The sequence below is a fragment of the Mucor mucedo genome (assembly GCF_025094135.1).
Source record: "Mucor mucedo strain NRRL 3635 chromosome Unknown EV154scaffold_105, whole genome shotgun sequence".
NCBI lineage: Eukaryota > Fungi > Mucoromycota > Mucoromycetes > Mucorales > Mucoraceae > Mucor > Mucor mucedo.
This window is the reverse complement of record NW_026252389.1, coordinates 41,777-61,576: the sequence shown is the minus strand read 5'-3', so window position 1 is coordinate 61,576 and position 19,800 is coordinate 41,777. Positions and strand designations below refer to the sequence as shown.

Sequence of the window (19,800 nt, the reverse complement as noted above, 5' to 3'; positions counted from 1 at the left end):
TCTCGAGCTACTAAAGCATCGGGATTATTCATCATAAAAAAGGGGCACATTAAACCTACTTCACCTCCAAAAGAAAACGAGCCTATAAGTGTAGAATTACAGAGACTGAAAGACGTGCCGTTGGTTCCACAGTTTCAACATTTGGAAGAATCAAGCAAACATTACATCCAACTGTTATCTCACAATGTCCAAAGCTTAAATGCACATTACGATCAAATTGTTAACGATCAGGCTTATTTAAACTCCGATATACTGCTGTTCAACGAAACTTGGCTTACAGAAAACAACACTATTGAGATTCCAGGATTTACAAAAGTGGCAAACGTTCATGTTAGAGGTCAGCGTCCAAAACCTTATGGTTCAGCTTGCTATCTCAAAAATGAATGGAATTCAGCGTCGCTTTCGGTAGAGATGTTGTGGCAAGACTCAAATGGAGGATCGATCTCTGTTTCAGGCTTCTATATCGGTGACTTTTTGGTTCTTTCAACCTATGTATCCCCTTCATGTGATTTTAAAGCAGCAATTGACCAACTAAGAACATGCCTTAGCGGAAATAATTACGAAAGAATTGTAGTAGCGGGAGACTTTAACGTAAACTGGAATGTTGATTCTGAAAAAAAAAGAATACTAGAAAACTTCCTCCAAGAATACGGTCTAAAATCTGATTTATTTGCCTCAGTTTCCTCGACCAATAACAGCGGTACATTAATAGACTATATATTCCATAACTTTGATATTGTAAACGGTGGAAAGTATATATCACACACCTCTTATCATGATCCGTTGTTTATAAAGTTCAATTTGCAATAAAAATAAAATTATTATGTCAGGTGATCAGTGTCCCAGTCACATTAAAAAACGCCCGGCCTTGGAAGACCTTCAGGTCTGCGCTCGGCTGATGTTTTCTATGACAGGTCTTGTTTCCTCTACATTGGCATAACGGATTGTCTCCTTTCTCTTGGCCTTAATCCCCTTCGTTGGCTCTCTCTTAACAAAATAACAGGCTTTTTTTGGGCCATCACTCGGGCATCTTTTTTTTTTTAAAAAAAAAACAATGGTAGGATAAGCACCCCTTCTGAAACGTGTCGAAGACTGACAATCATCTTTCATAGATGCCTACAATACTCTGGTTACTACTGGCTTTTTGGCACGTCTGGTTTACGTACGGTTGCCTAATGCACCACGACAAGAAGAGGTAACGTCAACATGAGAATGGGTAAAAATAAAAACCTAATTATGAACACAGGTTTCAGGCTGCCAAGACTTTATCTATAATGATTCCAACAATGCTCTTCCTTTTGCAACTTGATATCGGTAAATTATATATACCATGCTTTTTGACTATCATATTAATTGTTTGTTATTAGATTCCTACTTTTTACTGGTGCCATCTTAATCTTCGCCTACTTAATGACCGTAAAACTACTTCTTATGACTCCTTTTTGACTTTCTTCAGGGTAAGATTTACACCATACTATCTCGCTCAGCTAACTTATTGTCTTAAAAATAGATTTCCAAGCTATGCCCCAACTTCAAGCCCCCTTTTGCATTCTGCTCAAATATCATCGTTTTCAAAAACTATATACGCACTGGCTGACAAGAATAGTAAACGTACGCTCGCCTTAGGACTCCTCGTTTTTCAGTCGTCTTGCTGATTCTCTGTCTCGCTGTCTCACTGTCTCGCTGTCTCGCTGTCCCACTGCGCCAATAGCTCTCTTTAGTAAACATAACTACGAAACGCTGCTTTCTACTTGTTTATTGTATTTGACGTGAACCCCATGGTTATAAAACGATATACTCTTTTACTTCCCCTGATGACTATAGGACCCCAAACAAGTACACGGTAAGGTAAGTTTTATAATTTGGAATGTGTAAATAGATCTAGTGTGTATACGTATTTTTTTTTCAAAATAAAAAGTTTTTCATCCCATAAATCCTATTATTAAGCCCATTTGAATACATCTTTTTCTACAATTTAATCCAATGATCGTAAAGCATATCTGAATAGATGCTATAATTAATCCAGTAATAAAAAGGAATTCATCATCATCTTGATTATTAAAGCCAATGATGTACGATCATATATAAGATATGACGAATATCAAGCCAGTAATACCAAAGCTATATTATGAATCCTCAAAGAAGCAGCCAGTATCATGTCCCCATCTATAAAATTTAGTCCAATGAAACCATGCTATATATCCAGGTATTAAGATAATTAATCCATAAGGACGGTACAGTCTTTAAGATAATTAATGCTAAAGGATGGTACAGTCTTTAAGATAATTAATGCAAAAGGATGGTACAGTCTTTAAGGTAATTAATGCAAAAGGATGGTACAGGTATTACCATAATTAACCAGTCATAACCGGAGTTCCAGGTATCTGTATATTTAACGGAGTCCGGGTATGACCCATCAATTTGAATATTTAACCAGTCATAACTGGTCATAACTGTATGTAAAAAAGTACGGGTGGTGGCTTAGCAAAGCATTAGAACCATTTACAATTATGGGCTTGACAAATTTGTCAGCATTCATCCAGCCAATGAAATAGTTCCGGTCCAAGAATCCGGTACCGAGAATTACTATGACATAATAGAGCTCACGCGACCCAAAATAAGATTCAAACCAAAATCAAATAAGACAAGACCACTTAAGAAAACAAAGCTATATGTCATAAGACCAACAAGACAAAGTTATAAACTACTTTAGTTTATAAAACAATTACGTATATATGAAATAACAACCAAACTAAATAGTATAAATATCCCCATCATATTTTAAATAAAAACAGTATCTTTTATCTCATACTTTATTTTGTACTTGTACTTTAAAGAGTACTACTTCTGGCCAATAAGAATAGGTTCACGTGATTATCACGTGTTGTAATATTACGTAAGGATTAACTGGACATCTGAGGTTTACAAACTTGTCAGTCCCTGGAATGCTGTTGCCGGAATGGCAGTTACTAATGGGGGACTGAAGATCTTAAAAGGCAAATAAAAGTTATTTTATTCAAAACTGATTTACGACTATATTTATAAAACTATTTCTTAGGCTTCTTGGTTCGGCCCGGATTGATGGGTTTGAATTCTGGCTTAACATGTTTACGTGGAGGTCTGTTTGCAGGCCTGACAAACTGTTGATAAGGATCTGACTGTCTTTTATGTTTACCTTGTGTAGAGTACGAGAATAAACAATATATAAAATGATGGTTCAAGGAGACTGTAAAGACTTGATATCAGATTATACAAACAGAGAGAAGAGATTAAAATGCACTAGTAAGCAATGGAAAGCTGCCAAAGAAGTTATGTATCAAAAATAATAGAATATAAAAAATATAAACTAGGAAAAAGATAACGTTTATTCACTGTCAATAAAATAAGCTTTTATAGCTGTCAAAAAAAAATATACACAAAGATATAAATACAAGATCAGATCGACCATTGTCAAACAAATAAATCATAAGTTAAAAATACGGATAAAATAAATGAAAGTATAAAAATAAAATAAGGGAATGAAAATAAATCAGATGTCAAAAATTCAAATAATAACATCCAAGAAATATTCAATACGACAATAACTCCTCTTCTAACTGCGACAACTAGCAAAAACCGATTCTCTGGATTTATCAAAAATAGAAGATGGATTTCTCAAACTTGACGTGACTTCTAGAAAATTCATTCGGACTTTTAACACCAGATCTTCCCAGCGCAACAACAACAAGAAAAACAATTTATTCCTTAGACACCACTGAACTTCTTCCTCGCTCATTTCGACATTAACCTTCATAACACCTTCCAAAATCTTCAACCACCTTTCTCCTACTTCTTTACAATATATACGGCGGTACGCTTGTAGTAAGGGGCTTTTTAGCCAATAATATTGCCAGAACCGCTGTAAACCGAAAAGGAAACTCGACATACTTACACCGCACGCAGTTTAAAATATACCACCTGCAGCACCCTGAAATGCTTTTTTTTTTTAACTTTCAAATTCTTTTGTAAACAAATAAACCTATTTTGACAGCTTAAATACGCAAAAATAAAAGCTACACATTTTTCTCTGTCTCTTCTTTTATTTATACTTTTCGAAAAAAAATTAAAATGTTCGGCGGTAGTCCCTCTAACCAAAATGATGGCGCTTCCAAGAAAAAACCTGGACCTAGACCAGGTTCAAAAAGAGATCTTCATGCATTACGACCAGGACCTAAGCGTTTGATGGATCATCCAGGTCTAACTCAGCAAAGACTTGACAAAATGGCCATTTTTAATACAGGAGCTGCTACCTCTTCGCGTATGCAAGAAGATCGAGAGGCCTATGCTTCTACCAGTGACAATGTTGTGAGTGTCAGCAATAGCAATTTGACTGAAAGTATTGCAGCTGCTAGTGACCATAATGGGGTAACGCATACATTTTTTCCTTGCAATTCAAAACATTAACATTATACTTACAGAACGGGAATATCTTGCCTAACACCGTAACTGATCAAAATATGGAAGAAGATGTCGGCACTTTGGTAAGCTACTTACATAAATATAATCATAAACACTTACGAATCTACTAAATCCTTAGAATGAAGAAATTTTGGATGTTGTTGCAGTGCAAGATGATAATATTGAGGGCACTGAAAGTGATGCGGAAGAAGAAATTCAGACAGCACCCAACAGCGTTAGTGATCATTATGTGGATGATTCTATTGAAAATGAGTACACTGCTGAAGATTTTGAGATTGTAGATGAAGAGGCTGGTGGGAGTACTTTAGAAAATAGCCACATCGAGAAATATCTCACCAGTATTCAGAACAGGCTTAAAGGTGGTGTTACACCACCAGAGTACCAACGAAAAACGTACTGGGTGGATGTTGAGTATGAAGGATTTGATTATGATACTCGAACAAAACCAGATTTGTTCTATCGACCAAGAGTTTTCATTTGGCTCCCTGATCTTTTAACCGGCAAAAAACCCAACGGTTTGAGCAAAGTCCACTTGAAATGCCCTGAATGTAGAGCCGCTAATTTGGAAAGAAAGGAATTTGTGAAAAAAACAAAAGCCAGAAGAATTATAGATCAATTTGAGTAAGTGTATTTTCATATTGTCGCATACATTAAAGAACACAATTGCTCAAATATTATTGTACAGTTGTTTCTATTTGATGAGCATGAATTACCGATGTGTTCGGGCAGGATGCAAAAAAACATTCAGCGGGTATGATCAAGGTATCATCAAACAGCTCAATGTTGGTCATCAAAGAGCATTCCCAGCTATTCTGACTCACAAATCTGGGATTTCAAAGGAGCTTTCAAACACAATGCGACCTCTCTTTCAACACGGCATTGGTCCACATAGACTAAGCAAAATTATTCGTATCATGCACACTCAACGATTTGACGAGCTGCAATTTGTGTACTACAGTGGTATCAGCAATTTTAAACCAAACGTGGCATCACAGCTTTTAAATGGAAATGGTCCTCAGCAATTCGAACAATTCTCTGATTTTTTTGATAAGATGAAATATAACGGCTATATTCCTTCTTCCAATTACTTGAGTTACGTGTATAGCTCGTTGGTTGCTGAGTACCGCTTATTTACTGATCAGCATACAGCGCAACTCGGTGGCATTTTTCTTAAATTGGATCACAGTTTTAAATGAATACGGTGAAATTCGAATGCAGCTTCTTGTACCTTCAAAAAGCCATAGCTGTCTTCGTCCTTCGTTTGATAACATGATGGATAGCTATCGGAAGTACAATTGGGATATGCCTCAAGTTGCTTATACTGATAATGTTACTGGGGATAGAAATTTTTTGGAGGAGGTTATTCCATCACTCACAGAAAATGTTGTTCATGTTCGAGCTTCTCAAGCCGAATTGATTATAAGAAATAATCCGTACAGTATCTACCCTGTGGCAACCATTCCTGCCAATGTTAGTGTGACCGTACTTGAAACGCAGCAAGATATAAATACAGCCTGTGACATTTTTTTGGATATGGTCCGCGGTCCAGGTCAAAGTATATATGTAGGATTTGATATAGAATGGACTCCTGCTTTTGCTTACCCAGTTGGTGCCCGCGCAAGATTAAGTGGCTCTCCTGTTCCTGTAGCTCTAGTACAGATTTACCATGGCGACTCAATATACTTATTCAGAACATACACTTTTATTGCGGTCACATTTCCAGAAAAGTTGAGACAAGTAATTGAATCTTCAAAAATTAACAAGGTTGGCAGACAGATTGGTGGAGATCTAAGAAAATTTGAGCAATACAACATAAACAATGCTCCCGGTCAGTTGGATATTGGTACTCTTTGCTATGACAAGGAAATGGCAACTAGAAGAACTTATTCCTTGCAAAGAATATGTGGTGAGGTTCTAAATCTAAATATGTTGAAGCCAGGAGATGTGAGAAAAAGCAACTGGGAAATGGACTTTCTTTCACCTGAGCATATACAATACGCTGCTGTTGACGCTTATGTATCTCTTGAAGTCTACAAAAAGTTAAAAAATTGCAAACCGTCAGAAAACAAGTCGATATGTCTACCCCGTCTGGTACATTTGTAGCTTTGTATGCTTCATCTGCAGATAAAGCTTTTCCCGCGGCCTTAGGTTACTTACGTGATGTACTGTTAGTAGATTCAGCGGTAGCAAAAAGTGATCAGTTGCTTTACCCAGGAAGTCAGTATTTGATTGGAATGGAGGTGGTCAAGGTTTTAATTCCAGGTATACTTCTGGATCGCTATGTAAACAATTTGTCACTTGATGACTTTGGGGAGCCAAGGTTTATCATTTCGGTTAACAGAGCAAATTTACTTACGGCTTCTGAACACAATTATCTATTGTCTCTGGTACCAGTGGATCCTCCTGTTGCCGATCAGGATGATAGTATTATTGATGCGTCTTCCTCTCCAAACAAATCTCCACCTGTCCCTTCGAGGGTCCTTAAAGATGCATTTCATTTATTAGACCTAATCAAGGTATCTATGAGACATGTATTAAGTAAGGATTTTATTCGCAGATTTCGTGATGCTCTATTTGTGATTGATTCGGATGACAAACAAAAGGTCGAGGCATACTTGGTTTCTATTGGTACCGACTGGAATACAAGATTGCTGGTAGACCCCAAGTTCATTTTTGACCGTGTCAGAAGGTACATTCCCCCACCTGAAGAACTCCACACTATGGTCAAGTTAGTGTTCGATAAATACAAGAACGGTTTATGCTCGAGATCGGGATTACCCCTGTTTGACGACGAGGCTGTAGCCACATCAAATCGTATATTGGAAGAAATTCGTCAAGGTAATGTTTCCGATGTAGTCGGTGGTCCTGCTCTGTACACAGAGATAGGTGAGGATCAACATGGATTGATGAGATATAGATGTAGCAGAGGTACATCATCTGTAGAAGGATCTGTACACTTCAACATTATAAGAAAATTTGCCTCGTATAACGCTGGCCCAAGATTAACTGACGCTGTGCTATCTGATTACAGATTGTTTCACAATATTAGTGTAGGTGCTCGTATTTTAAATAATGATCAATCAATGTACTAACTATATATTTAAGATGGGTAGCATTACGCGTCATGGTAAAGTTCACAACTGGCATTTTTCGCCATGGATATCTCAGGCTATTAACACTTTACGTGTAAAACTCGGTCATGATCCAATTAAAAACTATTTTGGTAACTGTATCGGTGATACATTTTCGTATAGTCAAACCAGAGAAACGTTTGGAATCACGAAGTTACCCTTAGAATTGGCAAGAAAGTATGAAATGCAGCCATTGGATTATGCCACTAGTAATTTTCCAGTCGGTGTTACGCTATCAAGAAAAAGATTATTTGATTTGTGTATTCTTCCCGTAGTTAAGCTTCCATACATTGATTATTCTGGAAAACAATTTCTATACCGCTTTTTATCTCACTGCCAGGGAACTGCTTTTGCTGTGACAGCCGTTCATACTAAAGAAGAGACTGATCTTTTTGACAATCTTCTAGTTAGTCAAAGAGATTTGATTATTTCAGAAAACTCAAACAATATTTTGTTCAACATTTTTGCCAGGCTCTGGTCCAGCTATTGTCAAGCAGGCAATAGTATTTTTTACAAAACTGAAGAGCATTTGTATGCGTATTATAACATTCTCGAAGATAGAAAAAAATACGGCAATACTGTTTTAATGAATATAAACATCTCTCAGTACGTTAGATCAGCAACACAAGATCCGACACGTTGTTATGATTGTCTTAAAGTTTCGGCTATCATTCGACCTGTACAACCTTCTTCTGTAGCTATATCACAGATGTTTAGCGAGCAACGTGATGCAAGGTACCCTTTAGTGACACCAATTCAGCCAAGGCCAGTTACTACTGTAACAAGATTATCAAATAATGTAATGAGACCACAGTATCTTCTGGCAAGACCACAGCTTAATATTTTAACAAGACCACCGCCAACTGTAGCAAGAACTATTATGCCCAATTTGTCTGTTTTGAGCCCTTTGCCCGTAGTAACAACTCCTTCACAAAAGAGAAGACGCGAAATGTGTAAAGTCTGCTACCAAATTGATTGTGGAGGTAGATCAAAAAGAATACTCTGCACAAACAAGTGTGGAAAATGCCAGCGTAATAATTGCACAGGTAGATATGTAGTAGGTCGAAATGTCCCAAATATTCCATGCGAATTTAGAAGTTAAAGTGCGAACGCAATGATTAAAGTATAGCATTAGACTTTGCTATTTTTAAAAAATGTACGCTCATTATATTGTTTTACTTAATTTAATAAACTAAAAAAGTTCAGCCCTTTACTGTTACTATTGGCTAGCATGTCGTTTTATTTCTATGGAAGTATGTACTAAAATTAGAACTCGAACTTGCTATTTCTTTCTTCTAAGTGTCATTTTTGCTCTCAAAAACGCTCAAATATGCAAAAAAAAAAAAAAAAAAAAGGGACGAAAAATTCGGGTGCCCAGGGGCACCCGAATTTTCGTGAATTTTTTTTTTTTTTTTTTTTTTTTTTGTATTAACTGTAAGTTTATTAGATATATAAAGAAATTATAAAATTAGCCAGAAGGCGTCACTAGACTATCACTACGAACTAAAGGGGATTGAGCTTCTAAAGTATCAGCAATAAGTACTGAGTGATCTTGTTGAAACATGTTAAGAGCAGCCTGTGAGTTCCACAGATCACCATCGATCACACAGCGCCAATGGTATTTCCAAAGTGTTGCTAATCCAGAGCCAAGAATAACAAGCATATCCGACGATAGAGGCTTTTGGTTTTGACCGCAGAGAGATACAAAGCCGGACCAAATATCAAATTCAGTCTCGAAAGTGTCACCAATGTTTAGAAGAGAGATCACGTTACACCAGTACTGCCACTTATCGAAACATCCTACCACAAAATGGAACAAGTCTTCGGAAGAAGAGACTAAACATATAGGGCAGCTGGCACACGGATACTTAGTAGGAGACCAACGGTGTAGTTTAGCCCTGTAGCCTATACAATCCTGAAGTAGCCGCCACCAGGGAGTGAAAGCCTTACTCGTCATATCCAAGGACCAAAAGAGCCGCCATAAGGAAGGCCGAAGTAGAAACCGGGTTGGAACCACTTTAGGTATGACGGCGCGAATCTCAAAATTCGTACGATCTGGATGCCAATACCAACGAAGATCACCTGGACGTATACCAGAAACAGTAACCATGTTACCACGGCCTTGGGGGATAGTCCAATGATAAAGCGCTGGCAGCCATGCAGGGAGCAGAACATCGCGGTTTGATTGATTATGCAAAGCTGTTGGAAGAAAACCAGTTGCAGCAAACCAGCCATCGGATGGATACAAAGCCCGTCGAACCTCTTTCACTTTGCTAGCATTGACGACACGTGTATTTTGCAAGTTATCTGTAGACTGATTCCAAGAAAAAATATCGGAGACCAAATACCGAAGGGGCACAGAAGAGGGTACCAGTGTCGGAGACCAAGTATTAACTGCATCACCAACAGTTACAACACATTGCAGAGGCAGATCTAGAAACCATCGAGCAGACCATGTGTTGGACAAGGAGAGTGGAGGAAGCTTCTGTAGAATTTTGCCTAGTTGAGCCAAAGGAACTATCCGTTTCAGTGAATTTTGAAATTTAGTCGGATATAAGAACCAGGGTAAAATTGAGGCGTGACCGGTATATAACTGGATACCACGAACCAACCAAGGAGAAACAAAATCAGTGGCCTTCGGGCCGGAGATCAACCGTTGAATGTAGATGTGTTGCAAAGCTAGCTGTTGCAGATGCACATCAACCAAGCTAACACCACCAAATTTGCGCGGGACATACATAGTAGACATTGAGGGCCGGGGCCAAAAAGGAAGTAAATATCCACGAACCAGAGCTTGGACAGAATCGAGCCACTTAGGTGGTACAGACACCACACGCAAAATGTGCCAGAGCCGACTTAAAAGCAGAGAATTGGCAACAAGACCAGATCCACGCAGAGAGAGATTGCGCTGACGTAAGATATTGGAGTGCCGCAGTATTTTAAGACGAGCTTCATCCAAAAACGAATCGAGCTGCGTGGAGGTATGGTACAGAGGGTAACCAAGATATCGCACCGCACCAACAGAACTAGAATCATGCCATTCGAGACCTTCGGATTGAGCAATGTCGACCCATTCAGCATGACCAACACCAGAGAGAGACACCAACACCGTTTTACTAAGATTTACTTTGGCATTAGAAGCTAGACCGTAGCAATCCAATAAAGATTTCAAGACCGGCCATTCACCTGGACCAGCTAAAAACACCTCCAAGTCATCAGCATAACTTAGTAATTTGACAGGACGAGGAGGGTTCACCACCGACTGACTGATAAAATCGCGATCGGATGAGCTAGGAGTATCAATCCACACCGGTAGAACCAGAGGACACACCGCCGAAGACACCGCACCACCACCAAGAGAGACACCAGAGAGACCAGAGCAGGCTAGAATGGACCGAAGAAGAGGTTCAAAGGCCAAATTAAAGAGCAGAGGAGAGAGAGGATCACCTTGCCGTAGACCTCGAGACTGAGGTATAGGCATTCCTAACCAACCATTGATAGAGATGGATATCTCCGTACCAAAGAACAGAGTACTTAGACAATCCACCAGCGTCAGGGGAAAACCAAATCGAAGAAGCACCTTGCGGAGATAATCCGGATGGACCCTATCATACGCCTTTTCTTGATCCAGCAGAACTGCCACTTGAGGAGTATCAGGAACCACATCACGAGCATTAGCCATAAACATTTGATTTAACCAACCATTGTCCGAGATCAATCGATGAGGCATAAAACCAGTTTGGTAAGGATTGATCAGCTGAGGAAGAACAGTATTAAGCCTATTAGCCAGAAGTTTTGTGAACAACTTTGCATCGCTATTGATGAGAGAAAGCGGGCGCCAATTCTTGAGTAACATTGGATCACCTTTCTTGAAAAGTAAGACCATCCTAGTTTGTTGCCAAGAAGAAGGAAACACACCGATAAGAGCATCATTTAAAATACCTAGCAGCATCGTACGAAAATCAGCCGAAGACTTGAATAGGTATTTGTACACCTCAAAAGGAAGACCATCCAAACCAGGGCTTTTACCAAGGGGAGTATGACCAACCAAATCTTGCAGAGTATCCATCAGAATAGGATCTGTCAGCGAGTCTGAATCTTCTAGAGACAACACCACATCATCAGGAATACTTGCCAAGAGAGAGTCAACAGCTGCATCATCAATTAAATCGGGTGTGTATAGCTCCTGGTAGAAACCTCTTGCTTCCCGAATAATATCATCTGAATTCACCAAGACAGAACCAGTAGCGGAGCACTTTAAGGATTGTATAGTCTGTTTAGACTGACGCTCCTTTATAACTCGGTAGAAATACTTGTTGTTACGTTCACCCAGTTCATGCCAGCGAGTAGCAGAGCGAAGCATACATTCACGCGTTTCTTTCTGAATCTGATTGTCAATCAGTTGATCTAGCTCTTTCAGTTTCGAGGAATCAACCAAGATACTTCCAGAACCAGACTGAGTTAACACAGCATCACTAGTGATAATGCCCGACGCAGTTGATAGCAGAATTGTACGTTCCTGTTGTAACGAAGCAACTTTGTTCTTGAACCGAGCCTTAGCACCTCTAGTGTACTTCCGTGCGCAGCACTTCAGTAACACTTTGAAAGATTCCCATATGTCTTGAACAGGCACAGGTTCACCCCCACCACCGTCACCAGGATTATCAACACAAACAATGGAATCAAAGAAGAGCGCCACGGTCTTATCCAGCAGAACCAGGAACTCAGCATCATCCAATAAAGTAGGGTTGAAACGCCAACAACCAGGACCAATATCAACACGGGCAGGAACAAGATCGATTGATAGTAAACAATGATCTGTATACGCCGAAGGGACTTTTCGAATCATACCATTAACCAGTCGAGTAGCCAGAGAGCGATGACCAAAGACATAATCAATGGTAGTTCTTGAGTTACCCTGCGTGTGAGTAGGAAGACCAGAAGGAAAGCAATTGTCGAAATGACTACGCACCCAATCAAACCAGAAAGAAACAGTGGAATGACCAGTAACCTTGACATTATGAAGATTCATGTTGAGATCACCCATAAGTAGCCAAGGCGCAGTAGACATGTCAGAGAAAAAAGGAAGAGAAAGAAAATTGTTCAAAAACAGAGGACGGTCCGAAGACTGTGCCGGTACGTAAACAGAGGCAACGCGACACAAGACATTATGCTGAAGATCCATAACTGAACCAACAACACAACGCTCGTCCAATGAAATAGCAGTGTCATCCAGATAGAGACCAGAATGGAGACATACAATAGCACAATATTTGGAGACAACCACCGAACAACGAGGAAAAAGAAAGGAGCAGAATTGAAGCATTTGATCATCAGTAAGATGGGCTTGATGAAAAGAAGAAACTTCTTGAATGCAAAGAACATCCAGAGACAAAGAACGATTGCGCAGAAAAGAAATAAATTCCTTTTGAATTTGAGAGCTCGTCGACTTGAAAATGCTGCGCGCATTAAGTGAGCCCAAGCGAAGAGGTTTACCTAACATTGCGCCTTATCGGCAGTCTGTTGGAGTTTCTTTTTCATATGAATACTTGTATATGGCGGAGGCACACCCATTTTCTTTGAAGAACTAGATACTTTTTTCACACTACCGCCAGCAGGCTGAACAGTCTTTCCTTTCTTTGAGCCAAGAATTCGACCACCACCACCAACAGAGTTCCTTCCAGTTAGATTAGCACCAGCAATAGAACCAGCAGCAGCACTAGCACCAGCACCAGACATATCACCACCAGCACCAGACATATCACCACCAACACCGGACATATCACCACCAGCACCAGACAAATCACCACCAGCACCACACATATCACCACCAGTTCCATAGGAAAGAGCACCAAGACTAATATCACCGACCTGAGACACCTCACCAACATCAGAGATCACACCGGAACCACCACCAGACCCAGAGGCACCAACCGACACATCACTAGATGTACCAACTGCCATGTCTTCATCTTCACTCATGTCATCGCACATGCTAGACCCGATTGTCTCAGCTGACTCGCTAACCTCAAGCTGCACATGAGGGACAGACTCCATGTCCACATCAAAAATTGTAGGTCTCGAAGCCCATTTCGAAGATTTCGTGCCTTTATCAAGTGTGGCAGCTTTGTCACCAGCTATAGAACCATGAGGATCAGCCGTAGATATATTAATACCATCATCTTTTGCGCGATTGCAGGCGCGCAGATACTCGTGCAAATCAACGGCGTCGCTGTTCATCTTTTTGGCCTTACAAAATTTTGCGGTATGACCATGACCATTACAACTAAAACACACCCTTTTGGCCAGTTCAGGACAGTCCTTTCGAAGATGACCAGCCATTTTACACCAATGGCACACAGGAAGAGCACCTTTGAAAGAAGCAGCAGCAAAACAATCCCATTGTTCCAGGTACAAGCTATTCGACAGAGGTTGGGCTTTTAATGTTTCACCAAGATCATTCTGATAACCTTCAGAAACATCCAACAAAACAGACACCTCACCCTCAAAAAAACCGTGATAAGTGAACTTCTTGATCTGATACACCTTACCATAATACTTTAGAGACCGTTTCAAATCGGCAGCAAAATTCTCTTCATCAGGTATTCTTAGCATGCTCAACTTGATATGCACCAAATTACTATTTGACATACCATCATGTGAAGGGGAAGCTTTGAAACAAAGTTCACCAACCATTACACCTGTTGAGACAGCCTTAGTTGTACTTTCGGGACGCGAAAACTTCACTTCCACCAGAAGATCACCAGTTGACTTACCACCATACATACTAAGTGGCCGAACACCCGTGATCTTACCACAACTGGCCTCAATGGCAGTATAAGCTTCTGCCCGAACTTTAAAAAGACGAGCCGGAAAAGAAAAAAGAACCGAACCAGGAGTCAAAGCCTGACGCACAATAGCAGCAGCTTTACGAGCCAAGATTTGAATTTCCAGGTCAGCATGTTGGTAAATTACCGTACCAGAAAGCTTAGATTCCAAGTCTTGCACCTTGGAGCGATACATTGGACGAACAATTTTATTGGACGCCCCACGAGCAACAACAGTTGTCCAGGACAACCGATCATTTGATTCCATGTCATTCATTTTCAAAACTGGAATCAAGAATTGAAAATTGAGAATTGAAAAAAGTTTTTTGTTCGAAGATTTCTATAAATGTCGAGATTGTAGTCGAGATCGAAGAGATGAACGAAAGCGTAATAATTGAAAAAGATAGAGCTTGCAAAGACGCGTCGAATGCAAAAAGAAAATTGAATGGATGGATAGAATTCACCGAGATATCGTGGAAACAAGTTTTTGGATGCAAATACCTTTTGTAAAAATTCTTTAAGCGAAAGTAAGCCCAATTTTCGTGAATTAAATGCGAAATTCATCGAATTAGATAGCATTCTCAAAAAATACCCCTTACTATGGTCATACCGCCGGCATTCACGTGAGAGAGACACGTGATATTCACATGACCATCACCTGATTTTCACGTGAAAAAAAGTCCATGGCTATACCGGGATATGTGGCATGATTTGTTAATATTAACTAAATGTACATAAAACAAACATGCATTGACCTCGATTAAAAAAGACAAGATGTAGCATTTGTATTGCGTATGCACGTGTTTAAAATTCTTTTTAATTTAAAAGTCGGGTTTTTAACTGTTTTACGCCCCGAATCGCCGCTTAAATATGAATTTTTCAAAAAATTTTTTTTTGATTTTACTTTTTTCTGTAAAGCTTTTCAATGGGGGCGCTTTCTTTCGCTTATTCGGCTGATTTCCGTACGATGCTGCTAGGTATTTTAAATGATGCTCTTATCGGTGTGTTTCCTTCTGCTTGGCAACAAACTAGGATGGTCTTACTTTTCAAGAAAGGTGATCCAATGTTACTCAAGAATTGGCGCCCACTCTCTCTCATCAATAGCGATGCAAAGTTGTTCACAAAACTTCTGGTAATAGACTTAATACTGTTCTTCGTCAGCTGATCAATCCTTACCAAACTGGTTTTATGCCTCATCGATTGATCTTGGACAATGGTTGGTTAAATCAAATCTTTATGGCTAATGCTCGTGATGTGGCTCCTTATATTTCTCAGGTGGCAGTTATGCTGGATCAAGAAAAGGCGTATGATAGGGTCCATCCGGATTATCTCCGCAAGGTGCTTCTTCGATTTGGTTTTCCCTTGACGCTGGTGGATTGTCTAAGTACTCTGTTCTTTGGTACTGAGATATCCATCTCTATCAATGGTTGGTTAGGAATGCCTATACCTCAGTCTCGAGGTCTACGGCAAGGTGATCCTCTCTCTCCTCTGCTCTTTAATTTGGCGTTTGAACCTCTTCTTCGGTCCATTCTAGCGTGCTCTGGTCTCTCTGGTGTCTCTCTTGGTGGTGGTGCGGTGTCTTCGGCGGTGTGTCCTCTGGTTCTACCGGTGTGGATTGATACTCCTAGCTCATCCGATCGCGATTTTATCAGTCAGTCGGTGGTGAACCCTCCTCGTCCTGTCAAAGTACTAAGTTATGCTGATGACTTGGAGGTGTTTTTAACTGGTCCAGGTGAATGGCAGGTCTTCAAATCTTTATTGGATTGCTACGGTCTAGCTTCTAACGCCAAAGTAAACCTTAGTAAAACGGTGTTGGTGTCTCTCTTCGGTGTTGGTCATGCTGAATGGGTCGACATTGCTCAATCTGAAGGTCTCGAATGGCATGAGTCTAGTTCTGTTGGTGCGGTGCGATATCTTGGTTACCCTCTATACCATACCTGAAAACAGTTCGATGCGTTTCTGGATGAAGTTCGGTTTAAAATACTGCGACACTCGAATATCTTACGTCAGCGCAATCTTTCTCTGCGTGGATCAGGTCTTGTTGCCAATTCTCTGCTTTTAAGTCGGCTCTGGCACATTTTGCGTGTGGTGTCTGTTCCAACTATGTGGCTCGATTCTGTCCAAGCTCTGGTTCGTGGTTATTTACTTCCTTTTTGGCCGCGGCCATCGATGTCTACTATGTATGTCCCGCGAAAATTCGGTGGTGTTAGCTTGGCCGATGTGCATCTACAACAACTAGCTTTGCAACACATCTACGTTCAACGGTTGATCTCCGGCCCGAAAAAAACTGATTTTGTTTCTCCTTGGTTGGTTCGTGGTATCCAGTTATATATCGGTCACGCCTCAATTTTACCCTGGTTCTTATATCCTGCTAAATTTCAAACTTCACTGAAACGGATAGTCCCTTTGGCTCAACTAGGCAAAATTTTACGGAAGCTTCCTCGATGGTTTTTGGATCTGCCTCTGATTTGTGTTGCAACAGTTGGTGATACAGTTAATACTTGGTCTCCGACACTGGTACCCTCTTCTGTGCCCTTTCGGTATTCGGTCTCCGATATCTTCTCTAGGAATCAGACTACTGACAACTTGCAAAATTGTAATGTGCCTGACGTGACACACTATTATTGATTATATATGGTATCAAGTTTAAATATAAAATAAGATAACTTTTATTTATTCAATTTATTTCTGATATTTGTAATGATATTTCTAAACTGCACTAATACGTTTGTTTGATTAGCGTATAAACTAAATCCTTAGTGGCAGCTTAAGTCTACATGACATTCCCTTTGTTGCTTGACGCAAGATAATTTCTTGAAGAAAAATAAGACTTGATTCATGAGATATGGACGTTTTTGTATGATTTTTCTTGATTTTCCAGGGAAGCTGTAGTAAGAGTTTCGATTTTTGTTATGCTGAACAGTCCTATCCAGTCATCCAGTACTTTTCTAGCAGAACCTTTTTTGCGTTTGATAACTTATCGTTGTGCAAGAGAACTCAATCACCTAATTTGAACTGATTTTTGGTCTTAGGGGTGGTGGAGCTTGATTCAAGCCGATGACCGCGTATGCTTTTGTTAAATTTTCCAGTAATGTACTAAAACCACATAATAAATGGTACTGTCTACAGAAGGAAAGATGTTTTACGGATAAAATATCGGGAATAAGTAACCCGGCTTCATGGAAATTTCTTCATTATAACACAACTTTAGACTCCGACCAATGAGAGATCAGAGAATTTAAGAAACAAAAATAAATCAACGACAGCTATCTTACGATCTTCAATAAACCAAATGAATGGTCCATCATGTAACACTACGATGGATCTGTGTTGTCAAAAATACAAGCCACAATATCATCAATCTTCTATAAACATCAGGGTAAACCTGTCCTTCTAGTTTGCTCTTAATCAATTTTTATACAAATAAATCGACAAGACTTATAATTTTACTCTTTTGTTATTTATCTATTTTTACTACAAGTAAGCTTTGTGTCAACACCGGTATTTGCTGTTCTTCGGATCCGTTAGACGCTTGCTGTTCCTTCTTGTCATCGCAACGTACAGCCACTTGTGCATCTCGTCCATGTGTGAAAAAGAATGGAGTATCTTTTATAACTGGATGATAAGATGTGTTGTATGCAAAGGCAAAATGTGGTAACAATCTATCCCAGGATGTAGAGATTAATGCTTGATGAGTGTAAGCTGCCAGAAGTCTTCGTAACGTGGCCATAAATTGTTCTTTCATTCCATTGCTAGCTGGATGATATCGAAGACTGAACTTGAGCGATATACCAAGGCTAGTAGCTAGTGCTTTGACAAAGATTGCATCAAACGGTGAGCCATCATCACTAAGACATTCCGATGGAATACTAAATCTGGAGTTGTGTTGATGATAGATAATGGATGCCTTCCAAAATGCAGAATAGAATTAAATAGAATAGACTTAATTTTTTGGGTTGTGTAACGCGTAATATACCTTAAATTTTACAGGTTAAAAGTTTAAAGTTAATTCGACCCCGTGTTGTGATCCAGCTTATATACAAATATAACTCGATCATCAATTCTTTCTTTCTTATTTGATAACCTTTCTAAAATTATTATAGCATTGCTCTTTAAATCAAATACATGCTATTACGCTCTATTTACTACGCATTGATTACTCATCAATATATAAAAAACAATTGTCATACATTTATTCCTGATAATACAATCCAATGATATGATCGCTTGTCAATAACATGATTCTCGAAGGTACTATGAGATGCTCGTTCTTTAATTGACAATACGCCTATTGTATATTTGACAGGTTTCACTTTAACGATTGATATTCAGCCGGTCCTGAATATGTATATAAAGAACCAAACTTATTGTATAATAAAAACTTTAGTTTATTTTTGCAGTGTGATAACTTTACTTCGTCAAATCTCTTATTTTCATTCTTAATTCGTTGTTTTATTTCTCGAATTTCTCACCCACTACCCCTCTCCCAATTAAAAAAAAAATTAACAAAAAAATCATCTTTCTGTCAAATAATTCCATTCTGATAAATGCTAATAACGTTCAGATAATAAATATGGCATTTATGGACAATATTTATCAAAACAGTTTCTTTATTTGGCTCTTTTACGCTTGTAAAAACCGTCTTTTTTGCCCTTTCAGGAGAAGTAACAGTGAGCTGCTACTGTGCATATAAAAATGATGGGTTCTAGTGCGAATGAAAGGAGCATCATTGATAATAGTTAAACTACCTTGGTTACCGGTGTCTGGATGTATTCAGACATCATTGTCATCTGATAAAGTAGCTGTTTAGGTAGAGGTTTGCATATATAGGTGCTGTGGTATTGGACAAAATGTTACATAGAAAAGTGATGAGATAAAAGTATATCTTTATTAAAGGTAAAAATAAACTAAAAGAACTCTGCTGCTATGAAATAATTGATCCATTTTATATTGCACAACTTTCCTAAATTTTAATGATGAGTCAACCTTTCTGGTTTTGGAATAGATCTATACTTTGTTTCCCGCCTTAGGTTTAATGGATACTACTTGCTAGAATTGTTTCCAGTTAACGTTGTCCCATATCAGTGGATTGGGAGCATGAGTATTCTAATAAATCTTTAGTAATACGAGAAACTTATTTATCAGATCATGCAACGGTTACTTGTTTGTCAAGTGTAACTGGCAATAGATCATAATAGTTGATCATTTATTCATTATCTTTGTAATGAATAAATTACGATCCCAAATATAAAATGTCTTATTGATATTTGTATATTTGATTGTAGAGTGCATCTGCTTTTCAGTAGTTCCTAACGTGTTTTGTGACATTTTTGAGCATTCATATCCGACTAGTACAAGTGATATAAAAGGAAATTTATTCATAG

General features: G+C 39.0%; 1 protein-coding gene across 1 annotated transcript; it reads left to right on the top strand.

Annotated features, from left to right (window-relative positions):
- Positions 1-411: 411 nt before the first annotated feature.
- EV154DRAFT_485019 (uncharacterized protein) lies at positions 412-810 on the top strand (the record flags this gene model as incomplete). Its single annotated transcript, XM_051598716.1, has 1 exon — positions 412-810. One exon carries the CDS (start codon positions 412-414, stop codon positions 808-810), a length of 399 nt encoding a protein of 132 aa, XP_051453901.1.
- Positions 811-19,800: the final 18,990 nt, after the last annotated feature.